The 15,599-nt window shown below is 37.6% G+C and overlaps 1 protein-coding gene across 3 annotated transcripts in view; it reads left to right on the top strand.

Moving 5' to 3' along the window:
- The window catches only part of LOC124872200 (dedicator of cytokinesis protein 3-like), an 81,307-nt gene that overhangs the window by 41,911 nt on the left and 23,797 nt on the right, over positions 1-15,599 (top strand). For all 3 annotated transcript variants that reach the window (XM_047371971.1, XM_047371967.1, XM_047371959.1), the window contains exons 14-37: positions 1,094-1,219; positions 3,458-3,582; positions 3,681-3,843; positions 3,969-4,075; positions 5,369-5,540; positions 5,623-5,720; positions 5,955-6,038; positions 6,130-6,230; positions 6,337-6,418; positions 6,834-7,004; positions 9,117-9,309; positions 9,424-9,551; positions 9,723-9,869; positions 9,993-10,091; positions 10,231-10,325; positions 10,498-10,573; positions 10,713-10,813; positions 10,895-10,953; positions 12,596-12,744; positions 12,837-12,922; positions 13,023-13,049; positions 13,142-13,237; positions 13,311-13,371; positions 13,466-13,559. In XM_047371971.1, coding sequence (XP_047227927.1) covers positions 1,094-1,219; positions 3,458-3,582; positions 3,681-3,843; positions 3,969-4,075; positions 5,369-5,540; positions 5,623-5,720; positions 5,955-6,038; positions 6,130-6,230; positions 6,337-6,418; positions 6,834-7,004; positions 9,117-9,309; positions 9,424-9,551; positions 9,723-9,869; positions 9,993-10,091; positions 10,231-10,325; positions 10,498-10,573; positions 10,713-10,813; positions 10,895-10,953; positions 12,596-12,744; positions 12,837-12,922; positions 13,023-13,049; positions 13,142-13,237; positions 13,311-13,371; positions 13,466-13,559 — 2,640 coding nt within the window. The remainder of the gene's footprint in view (positions 1-1,093; positions 1,220-3,457; positions 3,583-3,680; positions 3,844-3,968; positions 4,076-5,368; positions 5,541-5,622; positions 5,721-5,954; positions 6,039-6,129; positions 6,231-6,336; positions 6,419-6,833; positions 7,005-9,116; positions 9,310-9,423; positions 9,552-9,722; positions 9,870-9,992; positions 10,092-10,230; positions 10,326-10,497; positions 10,574-10,712; positions 10,814-10,894; positions 10,954-12,595; positions 12,745-12,836; positions 12,923-13,022; positions 13,050-13,141; positions 13,238-13,310; positions 13,372-13,465; positions 13,560-15,599) is intronic.

Genomic DNA, 15,599 nt, shown 5'->3' with positions numbered 1-15,599 from the left:
GTAGTGTGAGAATGGAGCGAATAGGGTGAAAGTGGTCATTTTGTCCTCCAACAGCCTAAGCCTATAGCAGCATAACTACAGAGATAGTTTCAGTTTCAGGTTATTTATTTATATAGCGCTTATTTACAACAATGTTGTCTCAAGGCACCCCACAAAGGGTCCCGAAATGGAGCGGGGCCGCCGGGGAGGCCAGACCAAACCAGTGAGTGCCGGGCCACGTGTAGGGGCACTAATTAAAATAATAAACTGATAAAGTTTGTCTATCTAGAGCCCACTGATGGCCATTATTATACTAAAAACCACAAGGATCGGAATACCTCTCTCTGCCAACTGATTATAACCACAGGAAAAACGAAGGGGTCATATAGGTAGCAGAAATGGAGGGTGTGTTTTATAATTTAATTAAACTTCTAAATTAAATAAATATTTAAAATTAAACCCAAACTCCAAAAATATATTCAAAATTTAATTCTAAGTCTAAGGTAAAAAATTTTATTTACATGCCTACTGACCCTTTCCATACCCTGGACAAGTTCTCAGGCTATCACAGGGCACAAATTCAACTTTAAATCACAAAATGCACTTTTAATTAATGTTTAAGATTTCCAAATTGAAAATTAAAATATAATTATAAATCACTGAATTACAATTCAGAAATTATTTTGAAATTTAAATTCAAATTGAAATTGTTTAGATGGTTTTAGAGTTACATAGTTTTTCTCAACAATAACTTCAGTATCACTCAACATTGAACATAACTCTACACTAAACTGGTTGGCTTATGTAAAATTAACATTTTAAGTCTGCTTGATGTAAAATAATCTGTCATTGTGAAATATTAAAAATGGTACTTATTATAAAACAGGGGACTTTTAAAATGTATTGAACTTATCACTCAAACTAGACAAGAATATGGCTCTTTTCGATAATGTCTTGATGTTCTCCCTCGTCTTTCTTCTTTTCTTTTCTGTTCTTGTTTTCTTTTCCTCAATTTCAATTTCTTCTGTCTATCTTTGTGCTCTTTCCTCACCCCTCCCATTTACACACACATTCACATGTGGCCACTAAAATCCCCCGCTGCCACTTTCTGCAGGCCTCATAATTTCTCTGCAGCTGCTGCGAGGTGAGCTGGAGCAGATCAGACGGGAGAACCAGGCTGTGTTCAACAGGGCGTTGGCACTCACACGCAAACTGGGTTTCCCAGATGTCATCTTGCCAGGTAAAGAGGCAAAGAGCAGTGGGGGGTAGGGGGTACAGAAAGTAGGGGGAGACCAATGGGCAGATGGCTTGGAAGAAGGTCATAGATGCTGGTAAACAGAAAGCTCTTGAATGTTGAAGTGGATAGAGCAAGAAAGAATTAAGGCAGTTTGGGAGAAAACAGAAGGAATTAGAGGTCCGTAGACGAGTACCAATAGTTGGAAATAGTAACTTATAAAGTGGTTTGGTTTGGATTTGCAGAGGTCCTGTTCAGACTTTTCAAAATAAAATCAAAGTTCTAATAATGCATGAGATCTTATTTACAGTGGTCTGAAGAATTAAGTAATAAACTTAAAAATTGGACAAACAACTGCCATCAAGTATTTATGATAACTTGCAATGTCTTTTACGTCACTGCAAAGGAGCCCAATACTATTATACTACCACCACTATGTTTGACTGTGGCTGTTATGTTCTGGGGATGCAGCCCTTCTCTACAAACTACTTCCTGCAGTTTTCTCCTATACTGTGTTATATCTCTCCTTCCATATCCACTTCCTCCTATGATATTCTTTTTGTGAAATGCTGTTCTAGTTTTGTGCCAGATGCAATTCTTCCAATAGCTTTGTCCGTCTCATTCGTTGTGTCTTTGGGCAAGACACTTCATCCTCCTGTCCTTCTGATGGTGGTCAGAGGGCCCGGTGCTGTTTGCATGGCAGCCTCACTTCTGTCAGTCTGCCCCAGGACAGCTGTGGTCACAATTTAGCTTACCACTGTCAGTGTGTGAATATGTGTATGAATGGGTGGATGACTGATTGTAGTGTAAAGCGCTTTGGAGTCCTTGGACTTGATAAAGCGCTATACAAGTGCAGAATAATTTTCCTAAAGTTTTGAGAGGCCATCAAGATAAATATTAGATGGGGCTTTGTGTTCATTTTGGTCAGCCATGGTTTTTTATGTCAGACCACTCCCACAGAGGCCATTTTCGTACTGTCTCTTTCTTATTGTTTAGCGGTGAACCCTGACCTTAACTGAGGAAACTGCAGCCTGCAGCACTTTAGATGTTGTTCTGGGTTTTTTTGTGACCTCCTGGATCAATTGTTAATGTGCTCCTAGAGTAATTTTGGTAGGTCAATGACTCCTTAACCTATCACCACTTTTCTTTGATTGCTGTTTTTATAATTAATGGCCTTTGGAGTCCCAAAGCCCTAAAAATGGCTTTGTAACCCTTTCCCCTCTGATAAATGTCTATGACATTCTCATCTTTTTTTAATTCTTTAGATTGGGGTATGATGTGATGTTTTTTTTGTTGTAGATCTTTTAGCCTACTTTATGTTGTCCAACAAGTTCTGTTTAAGTGATCTCTTATTTCCACAAGTGTGGGAGAACCTTTGCCTGGGAGTGGCTTGTGAAACTGAACCTAGTTTAAAATATATAGTTCATCAAAGTTAATTTGTAGTTTAACAAGGGTAACAAGGGTCAAATCATTTCAAAAATGCATTGTGGATTTACTCCAGTTATACCTTTCTAATATTATCTGAAACATGTAAGAGTGACCAAAACGCAAAAACAGAATAAATCTGTTAATAGGCAAATACCTTTTCAAATCACTGTAAAAAGTCCACTGGTCCTTGAAGATGGCTCAAAGACAGTGAGCCAGCGAGGTTTGTGCTTATTTTGGAATATTTCATCAGCTCACTATATTGTTCTTTGTTTCCACTGATGATCTATAATTCGTTCCTCTCCTCTCCACTCCAGCTCCTCTCCGCTTAGCTTGAAATACCTCACCAATATCACTCCTTGTGAGTCATCTATCCCAAAGGAAATGACTTGGATATAAATAACAATAATCTGATTTTATAAATAACAGCAATATCTTCCTCCAGTGTTGCCTCTGATGTTTATTCCAATAAACACTGACCTTATAAAAGGTGCTGAGACAGTCATGAGGCTGTGCTTCGACTCAGCCGGGTCATCTTGAATGGAGAAGAACAGTGGCATTGAGTGTAATCCACAAAGATGATTAATTTATGTTGACCACACTGAGGTCATGTGTTGAGCAGATGCAGAAGACGTGTTTATTTTCACTGTCAGAGATTTCTTGGGATGGCTTTAATTCCTCATGTAGCTTTGTTCCTGTATTTTTTAAAATTACATCTTCTAAAAGAAGGACATCAGTTGTGTCTCTGATGGGCAATATAATCGGAGAAATGTGTAAAATTATTGCCTTTAAACAAAGCTCCTCGGTACTTTGCCTCAGGTGATATACGCAACGACCTGTACCTGACCCTGGAACGAGGGGAGTTTGAAAGGGGTGGCAAGAGCGTCCAGAAGAACATTGAGGTCACCCTGTGGGTGCTCTATGCTGACGGGGACACGCTTAAAGTATGACACACTTGTGAATTACTTATCATGTGCCATATCATCAGTATGTGAGTAAGGGTGACATTGACCTTCTTACCATGTGTCTTTTTCATCTACAGGACTGCATCAGTTTGGGCACCGGCGAGCCAAACACCTCAGAGTATCGCTCGTTCGTCCTTTATCACAACAACAGTCCTCGCTGGAGTGAGATGGTCAAGCTGCCCATCCCCATCGACCGTTTCAGAGGGTCCCATCTTCGCTTTGAGTTCAGGCACTGCTCCAGTGAGTCACAACTACAGCGCAGTCCCAATCCAAACCCCTTAAAAAGCAAGATCTTTAAGGCAGAATGCCTTACAGCTATCCGAATGTGTGCATGAGGCATGATACCATGATGTCCTTCCTTTCAGCTAAAGACAAAGGGGAGAAAAAGTTGTTTGGTTTTGCCTTCACTCCTCTGATGAGAGAGGATGGGACCACACTCTCAGATGAAATCCATGAGCTGTATGTGTACAAGGTACAGTAATGTCATAACAGACACAGTGGATGTACATACAGCTTGAAATACCCTGTATTGTCTTCACACCTTATACTTTTTAATTGAGCTTTTTAATGGAAAATCTGAACTTTTTTTTTCTTTTAAATCAACTATTAAGTTTGGAGAGATGCATCACTTCCTTTCTGCTTTTCCCTCTTTGAACTTAACAGCCATGTATGACTGATCCAAAAATACCTCACAACACGTTTGGCCTCAAGCTGTTGTCTATCATTTTCTTGCCTTGGCCATCTTTCTTTGTGTAGTTTGATCTCTCTCAACTCTGGACTCTTTGTTCTGCAAACAAAGAATGCTCAGAAAGATGGGGAAGGTGGTAACATGCTACATTATATACGTTTTAGCTCCAAGAGGTGCTTCAAAAAAAGATTGAAATACCGACCATGGATTTAGCAATAGAAAAATGTTTGTATGTCTACAATATCTGACATGCAATTGCTATCACTAGAAGAGTCTTCATAGGAAAAATATCCATGTTTTTAAGTACTGAAGAATTCCTGTTTTTTGTTTTTTTTAGAATACTAGAATATTAACATTTAAATGGTGCAAGCAATCATATTAGTTAGCATATTGCCAGTGCTATTATATCTTTTTCAGCAGTTAGCTCATGGCATCCCATCAATATTCCACTGAAACTGACTGGTTCTTTTACAGAGAACATTGAATAAACAAAATGCTTCTGAGCTCTCATGCATCTCATGCTGCTGAAACCAAAGATGTTATGAACAGTTAACTGCTTGCATTATTTTTGTTTATATAAATTAAAATTTCCACTGACTAAATAATAAAGCAAGTAAATGTTTCTGCTCCTATTAAACGTAAGGGGTTTACTGTTGCTATCATTCTTTGCATTCTTGCGATGTATGCTTCTACTAGGATTTTAGATTAAAACGTTTTTTTAATTCAAATTTTGTTCCAAATATAATTTATGTATACAATTTAATTACCTTTTTCTCATTTTAATTTCAAAATTAAATTCAAACTCTCATATCAATTCAAAATTAAATTTAATCTTTAAAATTAAATTCCAACATTAAAGGACCACTCTAATTTTAAGTATATGGTTTAATGTAGCATTGGATTTCTGTCTGTGGCATTTCACCAATATTCTGCTGAATTTACCTTTTTCTTTTATAGAGAACTACCAATAAACCAAACCTTTTAGAGCTCCAATATATGAAATACCCAAACCTAATTAGCTAATTTTGCTGTTAAAATTCATCCTTGAAATAATCCTCTCCTGTGCTCCCCATTCAGTGTGATGAAAATGCCACCTTCAGTAACCAGGGGCTCTACCTGAGCCTTCCCTGCTGTAAGGAGGACTTCAACAGCTGCCCCAACCTGCCAGCCAACCTGCCTTTCCAGAGAAGCCCTAAAGAAACCTTCTGGGTCTCCACGATTCTCTGCTCCACAAAACTCACTCAAAATGGTAATTTACAGGCTAACACGTCAATTCTCTATATTTCCTGTTTATTCCAGCTAAACAAACTTTGGTTTTATTTCATTTTTAGTGGATCTTCTGGCTCTTCTGAACTGGAAGGCCCATCCGGACAGGGTGCTGGATATCCTCGGCAGACTCCGACAGATCAGTGGAGAGGAAATTGTGAAGGTCATTACACCATGAAAGTTATATCCACAATGCATATGTGTTTCTAAAAAAAATTATTTAAGACTGCCGTTAAGTCACACAATGATTTCAGAATGAATGAACATGTTTAAATGACCAGTTTTTGACCAAAGAGGCTATCCTTTTTTCAGGTTCCTTTGATTCTATTTTAGTAAAGAAGTAGGCCGATCATGCAATGGCAGTTTTGAGATTTGTTCTTTTTTCTTTTTATCACAGTTCCTGAGAGATGTCCTGGATACACTTTTTTGTCTTTTAGACGACAACACTGATAAATACGGACCGCTTGTTTTTCAATGTCTGGTAAGAACATAGCTGCAGTCACAGTTTAAATCATGTCTTGTGACATTTCTGCAGTGAAAATAGGATGTAACATATGTATTTGTGTGCTCAGGTGTTCATCATTAACCTGCTCAGGGACAGCCGGTTCTACCATTTCAGACCTGTAATAGACTCCTACATCCAAAACCACTTTGCTGGTGCCTTGGCGTACAAGTAAAGCTTAACTGACCCTATTCTTATCAGAATCTGCAGTTTGTTTGAAACTCTTTTTTTCATTTATATCTGGGAAGTTTCTTAACTTCAGCCAATTTGTCTGCAGAGAACTGATCCGATGTCTGAAGTGGTATATGGACCGTTCGGCTGAGGTTGTCCGGCAGGACCACATACAGGAAGCCATGAGGGTAAAGTATCACACCCACTTCCTGCCGGTTCTGATCTGGCTCCATCAGTGGGGATTAATTAGCTGTGAAAGAGGAAATGGTCAAACAGAAAAGCTGATAAGGAGAGATGCAGGACCACATGAGGACTCGGGAAGTGAATTCCCTGCACAATTTATTTGAAAGGAAGTCATTGTGAAGCTCTGCGGGTATTGATGTGAGGAGTGCGGCCTTTTCATGTGGCCTTTGTGACAAGATAATGGTATTTGAATGCACTGCCTGATTGCAATCATTTCTTTCATGTATTGATTTTTAACCTTAAACTGATTTGGTGGTCAGGTCTGTTTTCTTTGCTAGTGAAGTAAAAGTACAAGATGACAAATACAGCGGGTTATCTGATTGTTTGTCTCCATCTGTATCCTGATCTCAACCACCTCAGGCACTGGAGTATCTGTTCAAGTTCATAGTCCAGTCTCGCATCCTGTACTCGAGAGCCACCTGTGGGATGGAGGAGGAGCAATTCAGAGCCAGCATCCAGGAGCTTTTCCAGTCAATCCGCTTTGTCCTGAGTCTGGACAGCCGCAGCTCGGAGAATCTCGTCTTCACACAGGTCAGACAGATCGCGTCGAACATTTTTAGTGTTTTGGGCACAGAAAACACATAGTACGGGTGCATCTCAGATGAAAATATAATTACAGATTCATTATACACAGGGATATATTTCAAGTGGTTATTTCTGTTAATTGTAATGATTAGGGCTTACAGCCGGTGAAAACCCAAATTTGGTTTCTCAGACAATTACAAATATTACATAAAACCAGCAAAAATAATCTATAATACAACAATGTCTATGTACTGAACAGTATATGCACTCAATACTTGGTCGGGGCTCCTTTTGCATCAATTACTGCATCAATGGTGCGTGGCATGGCGATGGTTAAAGCCTGTGGCTGTGCTGAGGTGTTAAAAAATCCGGGTTAGGTACGTACATACATAATTTAGTTCAACATGTTGAAATTATACATTAATAAAATCATATTTTATAACATAATCACAAGGATGGGAATGAAGCTTAGATTTATTAAACTCTTATCCACAATCATGATTCATGTCTACCGTCAACACAAAATGCTTTACTAAAGATATCTATAATTAACTGCGAGTACCCAGTCAAAGCCCTTCTCTTTCTGTGTTTTTAAAAAAAGTATTTATTGTACTGTTCTACTGGACCCTGCTTGTGTACTGATTCCACAACTTTATCTTACACACAGAAAGAGGTTCTTGTTGTTTTTATTGCATCTATATGTTTTCCATTTAATCTTTTTTCTAAACAATTTAAAATGTTTTTTCTGTTTGACTTTTTCTGTCCACTAGAAATGTAGATTTGTATTTTCTAAGTAACCAGCATAATTGAAATTTCTTACTGCCCATTTTTTCATATAATTAGTGAGATTAATGAACATTTATATGGATTACCCCAAACTTCTTCTCAATAATCTAAATATGGAGGAACCAGTGAGCAATATAGAATTTGAATGGATTTGTGATCCAGAATGTTTTGCGTTAGTAAGAATAAAAGGCTTTTTCAAACATTGTTAGTTAAGTCTAAATTTATTTAAATTGATCTATTTTTTTTTTTGTTGAATATTATTTATACCCTTCTCAATGATAAGTGGAAAAATATTTTTTTTGCCATGACAGACACCAACCATTATAATTGCTCACCAGTTTTTTATTTCTGCTGTTTTGTTGTCATACTTCTTTCCTCCTTTGAACATTCTATTAAAGTGCTTGGATACAACACAAGCTAGCTTTTTTAGCAAGGCCTTTCATCACTTAATTTTGTTAAGGGTCTCCATGACTCCATGACTGCCTGTCAAGCGAGTAGTCTTCTCCCTAATTGTGTTGGCCATAACATAAGATTTCCACATTTAAAGGTTTTTCTTATTAGTTTTCTGTGATATCCTGATGTATTTTTAGTTTTTTTTTAGCTGTAAGCCATGATCATAAAAAAAAAAACCCTGAAAAAACACTTGAAGTATATCACTCTGTGTGTGATAAATCCTGCGAACATATGCGTTTCTCGTCTCTACCATAAATTAACTTTTAAGTGATATTCTAATTTATTGAAGTCCTATTCCTGTTGTATCAGTTATCATTTTTTTTATTTATTTATTTTGCTCATTCTCTTTTCGCATTGGTGTCTCATGGAAGGAACTTTTTCTGTTGATGTTTTGTATGTTTTGTTATAGTTGTGCTTTTTTATCCATTATTTTGTAAATTTTTTTAACTGACTGGCTTCAGTGCTTCACTGTTACTGTTGCTCCATCCATCCATAGGTTGATTTGGACACTTTAGGGGTGTGACCAGCTGCATACCTTTCTGTGGTCATTTCTCATGGCTCTTTTACTTTTCAATAAGTCACAGCGACCCCCTGTGTTGGTTACACAGTGCAGCAGATGATGTGAAGCCATCATCTTGGTCAGGATGTTTATATTTCAGAAACTGTTTTAATTTAACCTATTGTTTGGCTGTGCCGAAAGAGAAACCATGTGGCTACACATGATTGGGCCTGTTTTCCATTTTAAAGTATTATAATGTTGCTGTATATTTTGTATCATTTTTAAAGTTCAGTGGCATTATTTAATTTTTTTTAATATAAAAGCATGTTTTTCCTATTTGTTGCTACAAATTACTTTTCTGTATTGGTTTCCACGCCTAGGCAGCACTGTTGAACAGTTTTCCGGACATCTTTGATGAGCTGCTGCAGATGTTCACCGTTCAGGAGGTAGCTGAATATGTCAGGGGCACGCTGGGGAGCATGCCCAGCACAGTGGACATCGGCCAGTCCATGGATGTGGTCAAACTGCAGTCTATAGCTCGTACAGTTGAAAGTCGACTCTTCTTCTTTCCTGGTAAGATGAACATTAATAAGTTAGAAACCTTTTTAACCCACAATGATCTAGTTTTCACTCAGAACATCTTCGATGTCATCCTTGCTTTCTTTGCCTCTCTGTCTGTTTCCTCAGAGTCCCGGAGTATTCTGCTGCCAGTCGTTCTGCATCACATCCATCTACATCTGCGCCAGCAGAGGGAGCTGCTCATTTGTTCTGGCATTCTGAGCAGCATCTTTTCAATAATCAAGACCAGCTCAATGGTGCAGTACAGTGTTCTATGGCCATAATTACAGGGTTCCCAAGTGGCCATCCATCCTTTCCCTTCCTTCCTTCCTTCCTTCCTTCCTTCCATCCATTCATATATGTATAAATATTCATTTTTAGCAGTGGTTTGAAGTTTTCCTAATCCTCTTTTAATTTCTCCTTTTGAGGAGTCCTCGGTTCAAGAGGAAGTGGAAATGATGGTGGAGAGTCTTCTGGATGTGCTGCTGCAGACTCTGCTGTCCATCATGAGCAAATCTCATTCTGTGGAGACGTCCAGAGGACAACGCTGTCCCCAGTGTACCGCAGAGATAACGGTAAGCTTTCACTCAATCTGCCTCTTTGAAGGATGATAACAAAACTCTGCAAACTTTAGTCATTATTTTGAGCAGATTTACCTCCCTGTCTATGTGTTTTCATATTTGTTCTTTTTTCTGCAGGGGGAGTATGTTTCCTGCCTTCTTTCTCTCCTCGGACAGATGACAGAGATTCACTTTCACCACCTCATCAACAGTTTCCACAGCAAGGAGGAACTAAAGGTGGGAGAGTCTAAAAGTCTGATAACATCTTTGCTCAGTTCTCAGTTTTAGTTCTGAACTGTCATCAGAGAAGGTTTTGCTGTCATCTGTTTACTGCATACTTGGACTGAGCAGACCTTGGTTATATCTTTTCCTGCAGGAGTTCCTGTTGAAAATTTTCTGCGTTTTTCGTAACTTGATGAAGCTGACAATCTTCCCCAGAGACTGGAGCGTCATGCGTCTTCTAACCAGTCAGTAAGTCTGCTTCTCCACTTCTGTTATACAGTTTTTGTCCCACAGATGGTGAGGGAACAAAGCCAGCTCTTTATTCCAGGGACTTATCTAAAGGTGATGCTTCTGTTGCAAGTTTTTAAATACATTTTTGGCATCCAGCTAGTTTTTTTTATATTGTATTGTATTTCTGCAGCATCATCGTAGTGACGACTCAGTTTCTGTCTCCGGCGTTGCACAAAAACTTCTCTGAGGTAGATTTTGATTTCAAGGTGAGTGTCTGTGCAGCTGCAATATAATAAAAGCCTACTACTCCATAAAACCATTAAATATTTTATGCTTTTTTTGTAATACTATAAATGTTATTCCTTGTATTAATGATAATTATGCTGGTTTCTCTTTGTATTTTAGGTCTGGAACTCCTTTTTTAGCCTAACTGTCCTTTACATCAACCAGCCCAGTCTGCAGCTGGAAGCCCTCCCTCCTGCCAAAAGAAGGAAAATTCTCGACAAGTAAAAACAGCTGTTAAATAATAAACAAATATATGCATTAATTCTGTTGCATTTTAAATTGTTTATCTTTTCTTTCTGTAGGCATGGTGATATGAGGGTAATAATGGCATATGAGCTCTTCAGCATGTGGCAGAAATTAGGTGGGTCAACTATGCCTTCCCTTCTCAAATAATAATCTAATTATTTGCATTACTGGGGAAATGCATTAAGATTTGCTTTCATATTTTTCTTCCAATGAGCCAGACTTTCTTTATCAGAGGTCAGGTGCAAAATAAAATGTTTAGTTTTTTGGACTCTAAGCCACTTGATGTTCATCTATGAGTCATTCAGGTGTAAATAAAAGGCTCATAAACTTAAAGGAAAATTTGTGATGTTTCAACATATTTCACAAAACTTGGTATAAAAGCAGCTTTAAATCAGATCTTTAGGCATTTTGTTTCCAGCAGTCTTTGACAAAGGTACCATTTAAGTAAATTTCTTTAGGTGCATCTACAGTGCTTCACAACAGTATTCTTACCCCTTGAACTTTCTCAGATATTTCACATTAAAACCATAAACTTCAATGGTCTGCACAGTGGCGCAGTTGGTAGCACTGTTGCCTTGCAGCAAGAAGGTCCTGGGTTCGATTCCCGGCCTGGGGTCTTTCTGCATGGAGTTTGCATGTTCTCCCCGTGCATGCGTGGGTTCTCACCAGGTACTCCGGCTTCCTCCCACAGTCCAAAGACATGCCTGTTAGGTTAATTGGTAACTCTAAATTGCCCTTAGGTGTATGAATGAGTGTGTGCATGGTTGTATGTGTGTTGCCCTGCGATGGACTGGCGACCTGTCCAGGGTGTACCCTGCCTCTCGCCCATAGACTGCTGGAGATAGGCACCAGCTCCCCTGCGACCCACTATGGAATAAGCGGTAGAAACTGACTGACCATAAACGTCAATGTATTTTATTGAGATTTAATGTGATTGACAAACACAAATTAGCACATAATTGCCAAAAACAAATAATAATAGTCAAAAGATTCTCAACAATGCTCAATAATGAGTTCAGGATCTCTGCAGCTCCTCCAGAGTTACCATTGGCATTTTGGCTGCTTCTCTGATTAAACTCTCTTTGCCTGATCTGACAATTTAGGTAAACGGGTCTGCAGTTGCACCATTGGCATAGGTGGTTGTGTTAGATTTCATATAGGTATATCAGAACAAAGAGGTCAAAATAAATATGTATGTCACATTTTATACATTAAACCTGTAAGAAATCTAGAACATTTTTCCTTCTACTTCACAGTCATACACTACTTTGTGTTGGTTTACCACATAAATGCATTGACGTTTGTGGTTGTAATGTGGTAAAATGTGAAAAGTTCAAAGAGTAAGAATATTCTTGCTGTTATTTAAACACAAAAAAATAATCCCCAAAGTGGTATTAGTTGAAACCTTGGGGTATAGCTGATGATCAACTGAAGCATCGCGCATTAATGTTTAAGATTGTGTTTTTTATTTTCCAAAGAAACACATTTCAGACTCTGTTCATCTGCTGTAAAAAGGTTTTAGGCTTTACAAAGTAAGTGAACACATTATAGTCTGTTATAGTCACACAGAATTGAATCTTCAGAAACCTTAAAATATCCAATAATTAGTATAATTCCAAATGATTACAAGACAGTCTGACTTATAATAAAAGTATGAATAAATTATAGGTGGCTTAAAACACAATAATAGTTATCCTGTATACTTTCATGAAGTTGTCCAACAAAGACTTCTGTCTGTATCTATCCATCTGATCCAGGGGACAACAAGCCACACTTCATCCCAGGAATGATGGGACCCTTCCTTGGTGTCACCTTAGTTCCTCAGACTGAGGTCCGAAATATTATGATCCCAATTTTTCATGACATGATGGATTGGGAGCAAAGGAAAAATGGCAATTTCAAACAAGTCAGTGTGAAATTTGTGTTCTGTAATGCAGATTGTGTGCTGCATTCTTGAACAGCTCTTTGTCACACTGGACTGGACTTTTGTACCTCCAGGTGGAGGCAGAGCTGATGGATAAGCTGGACAGTATGGTGTCGGATGGGAAAGGCGATGACAACCACAGAGAGCTCTTCAGCCTGCTGTAAGCATAAAATATTTGTTTAGTAAGAAGATGAAGTAAATATTGTATTGTTTTAAAATCTTCTAAAATCCTTTCCTGCTATTTTTCTATCACACAACAGAACGCAGCTGTTTGGTCCTTATCCAAGGTAAAGAATAATCCTTGCACTTTCAAAACTGAAAGATTTTGGTATTTAGTTCCTGTGCTCATTACCTGTGGTCAATGTATGTTTTCTTCCAGCTTGCTGGAGAAGATTGAGCAGGAGACCTGGAGGGAAACTGGAATCTCATTTGTTACATCAGTCACAAGACTTGTTGAGAGAATACTTGATTACAGGTATGCTCAAATAAAGTAAAATTTTATAGTTATTTTGTTTTTGGGGATTTACAAAGTGTACTTGTATGTTTAGGGATTGCATGAAAGGAGACGAGATGGAGAACAAGAAAATTGGTGGTACAGTCAACCTTATGGTGAGGCATTCATAACACTTTCGGTGTTTTATGAAGATTATGTAACAGGGAAAAAAAACATTAACTGTTTTACTTCTTCTTAATACAACATCAGAACTTCTACAAATCAGAGGTGAACAAGGAGGACATGTACATCCGTTACATCCACAAGCTGTGTGACTTGCATCTTCAGGCAGAGGATTTCACAGGTAACTGAGACGTGGACAAGTTTCAGGCTCCAAGCACATTTTATCATCACATAGTTTGGCACGACTCAGCTCTCACTACGATACTGGTTGCTGTAGAACCTCGTAGCGGATTATTTTTTAGTACTGCTTTTAGAGTTGAAGTTCTGCATCAACAATACATTGTTATGCGTTTGAGCAACTTTGTGCCCACATTTTAGAAACTTGGTGATGGACTCCAACCAAAAAATAAAAACTAAATAACTTAAATTGTTTGTCCATGCAGGAATTGTGAGCTTTTTTATAGGCTACCTGATTTATTTCACTTTGACTGAAGGCGATATCTGTTATAATAACCCTAAAAAATGTCAAACACTAGTTGTTAGAACTAAAATCGTACACAAAGAGTGCAACAATCCAATTACACAAAGGGAAAGGGACTCCTACCCAAATGCGATAGTCAAGTTTCACATTGTACCATTCAAAGTATGACATTTGCACTGGATAAAAGTTGATTAATAGTGCTAATTCCATTGATAATTCCACCTTAAAAGCATAATAACAGTGTTGAAAAACTTGAACTAAGTGCACTTTGTTGTGCTCACAGTAAACAACATTCTATTTGAGATTAAACTGGTGCAGCAAACTGAGAGACAAATAAATGAATATTTATGAATTATAGCAAAATAGCTAATTCTAATGAAGAGCTTTCATACTTAATGATATAGCCAAAAACAATCACAAGAAAGAAAAAAATTTACTTTCCAACACATATTTAAGTATTTTTTACTTACAGTTAGGTGTTGAAGATATGTTCTGTTTTAACCTTTTTACTTTTTTCATTTCTTTCTTTCTTTTATTCAACCTTTTTGTTTTAAGTGCTGTGTAAACATAAACTGACTTAAATTAATACAATTATAAAACCTGTTAAAACTTTATCAACATTTCATTATTTGTTCTCTCACAGATGAACATCGTAAATCGTTAGGAGACTTCTAGCCTTAAAATCAAACAAGAGTACAGAGACTCCCTTGATTAAATTCATGGTCTAAATGTCAGGTAGATAATTATGTGCTGCTGGCATTTACTCTTTTATTCTTGGTTTTATTGTTTATTATTACTTCTCAGGAAAAGATTTACAGTGCATTTTGTGTTTGATAATTCCCCTTTCAGTCATTTAAGCAGTAACTCAGGAGAAGTTTGCAGCTTATGTAACAGGCTGAGCAAGTGGCATTAAGGAGTGTTACTCACAAACTGCAGCTGCTTTATTGTGTCTTAGTGGCCAAATATGACTAATTGAAAAACACATTCATCAGTTGCACAAAGGAAGCATTTTTGACACTATATATAAATATGACATTATCAACTTAGATTTATTAATCAATATTTATTTTTGTGAAATAGAAAGTAAAGATAGTGGTCAAACATGATACAATGAAATACTTTGGGATATTTTCCTATTTATTTTCAGAAAGTACTACATTATATATACAAAATAATAATTTCAATGACATTTTAAACTGTTAAGTAGAGTCAAATATAAAATAAAAAATCAATGGTGAATGCTGTTCTTATGTCTACTTATATTTCCTAAAGAGAAAGAAAAATCAGACGTTGACAGATCAATGCTTATCAATATAAGCCCCCAAACTCTGATTGGTGCATCTATACTAGAGATTATACAGTTTTACTGCCTGTCTCTCGTCTCTCTTTCGCCTGTGTTACAGTTGTGTCTCTGCTGACTTCATTCTGCAGCAATCTGCACTTCTTGACTTCACCTTCACTGCTAGTGCTTTTACCTCCAACTCTTGTAAAGTTGTGTCTCTAAAGCTTCTCTTTGGTGCCTTACTTGATGTGTAAATGACACTGTGCATTTTTCCTCATGACTGGACCCGATTTTCTTTCCGTGTCACTGCTTGAAACACACACCGCTGTGTTTGTGCCCTAGACACAAACACAGCGAGAAGTAAACCACATGGTGAACAGTAAGAGACACAATGGTGGGGGATAGGGGCCTTTCTCTTAAGTGTGCCATGTGTGTATCATGAAGGGTGGTAAATAAAA

The sequence above is a fragment of the Girardinichthys multiradiatus genome, chromosome 1, assembly GCF_021462225.1.
Source record: "Girardinichthys multiradiatus isolate DD_20200921_A chromosome 1, DD_fGirMul_XY1, whole genome shotgun sequence".
NCBI classification, from domain to species: Eukaryota; Metazoa; Chordata; class Actinopteri; order Cyprinodontiformes; family Goodeidae; genus Girardinichthys; species Girardinichthys multiradiatus.
Note: the sequence above shows the minus strand (reverse complement) of the source record. Positions and strands in the feature narration are given on the sequence as shown.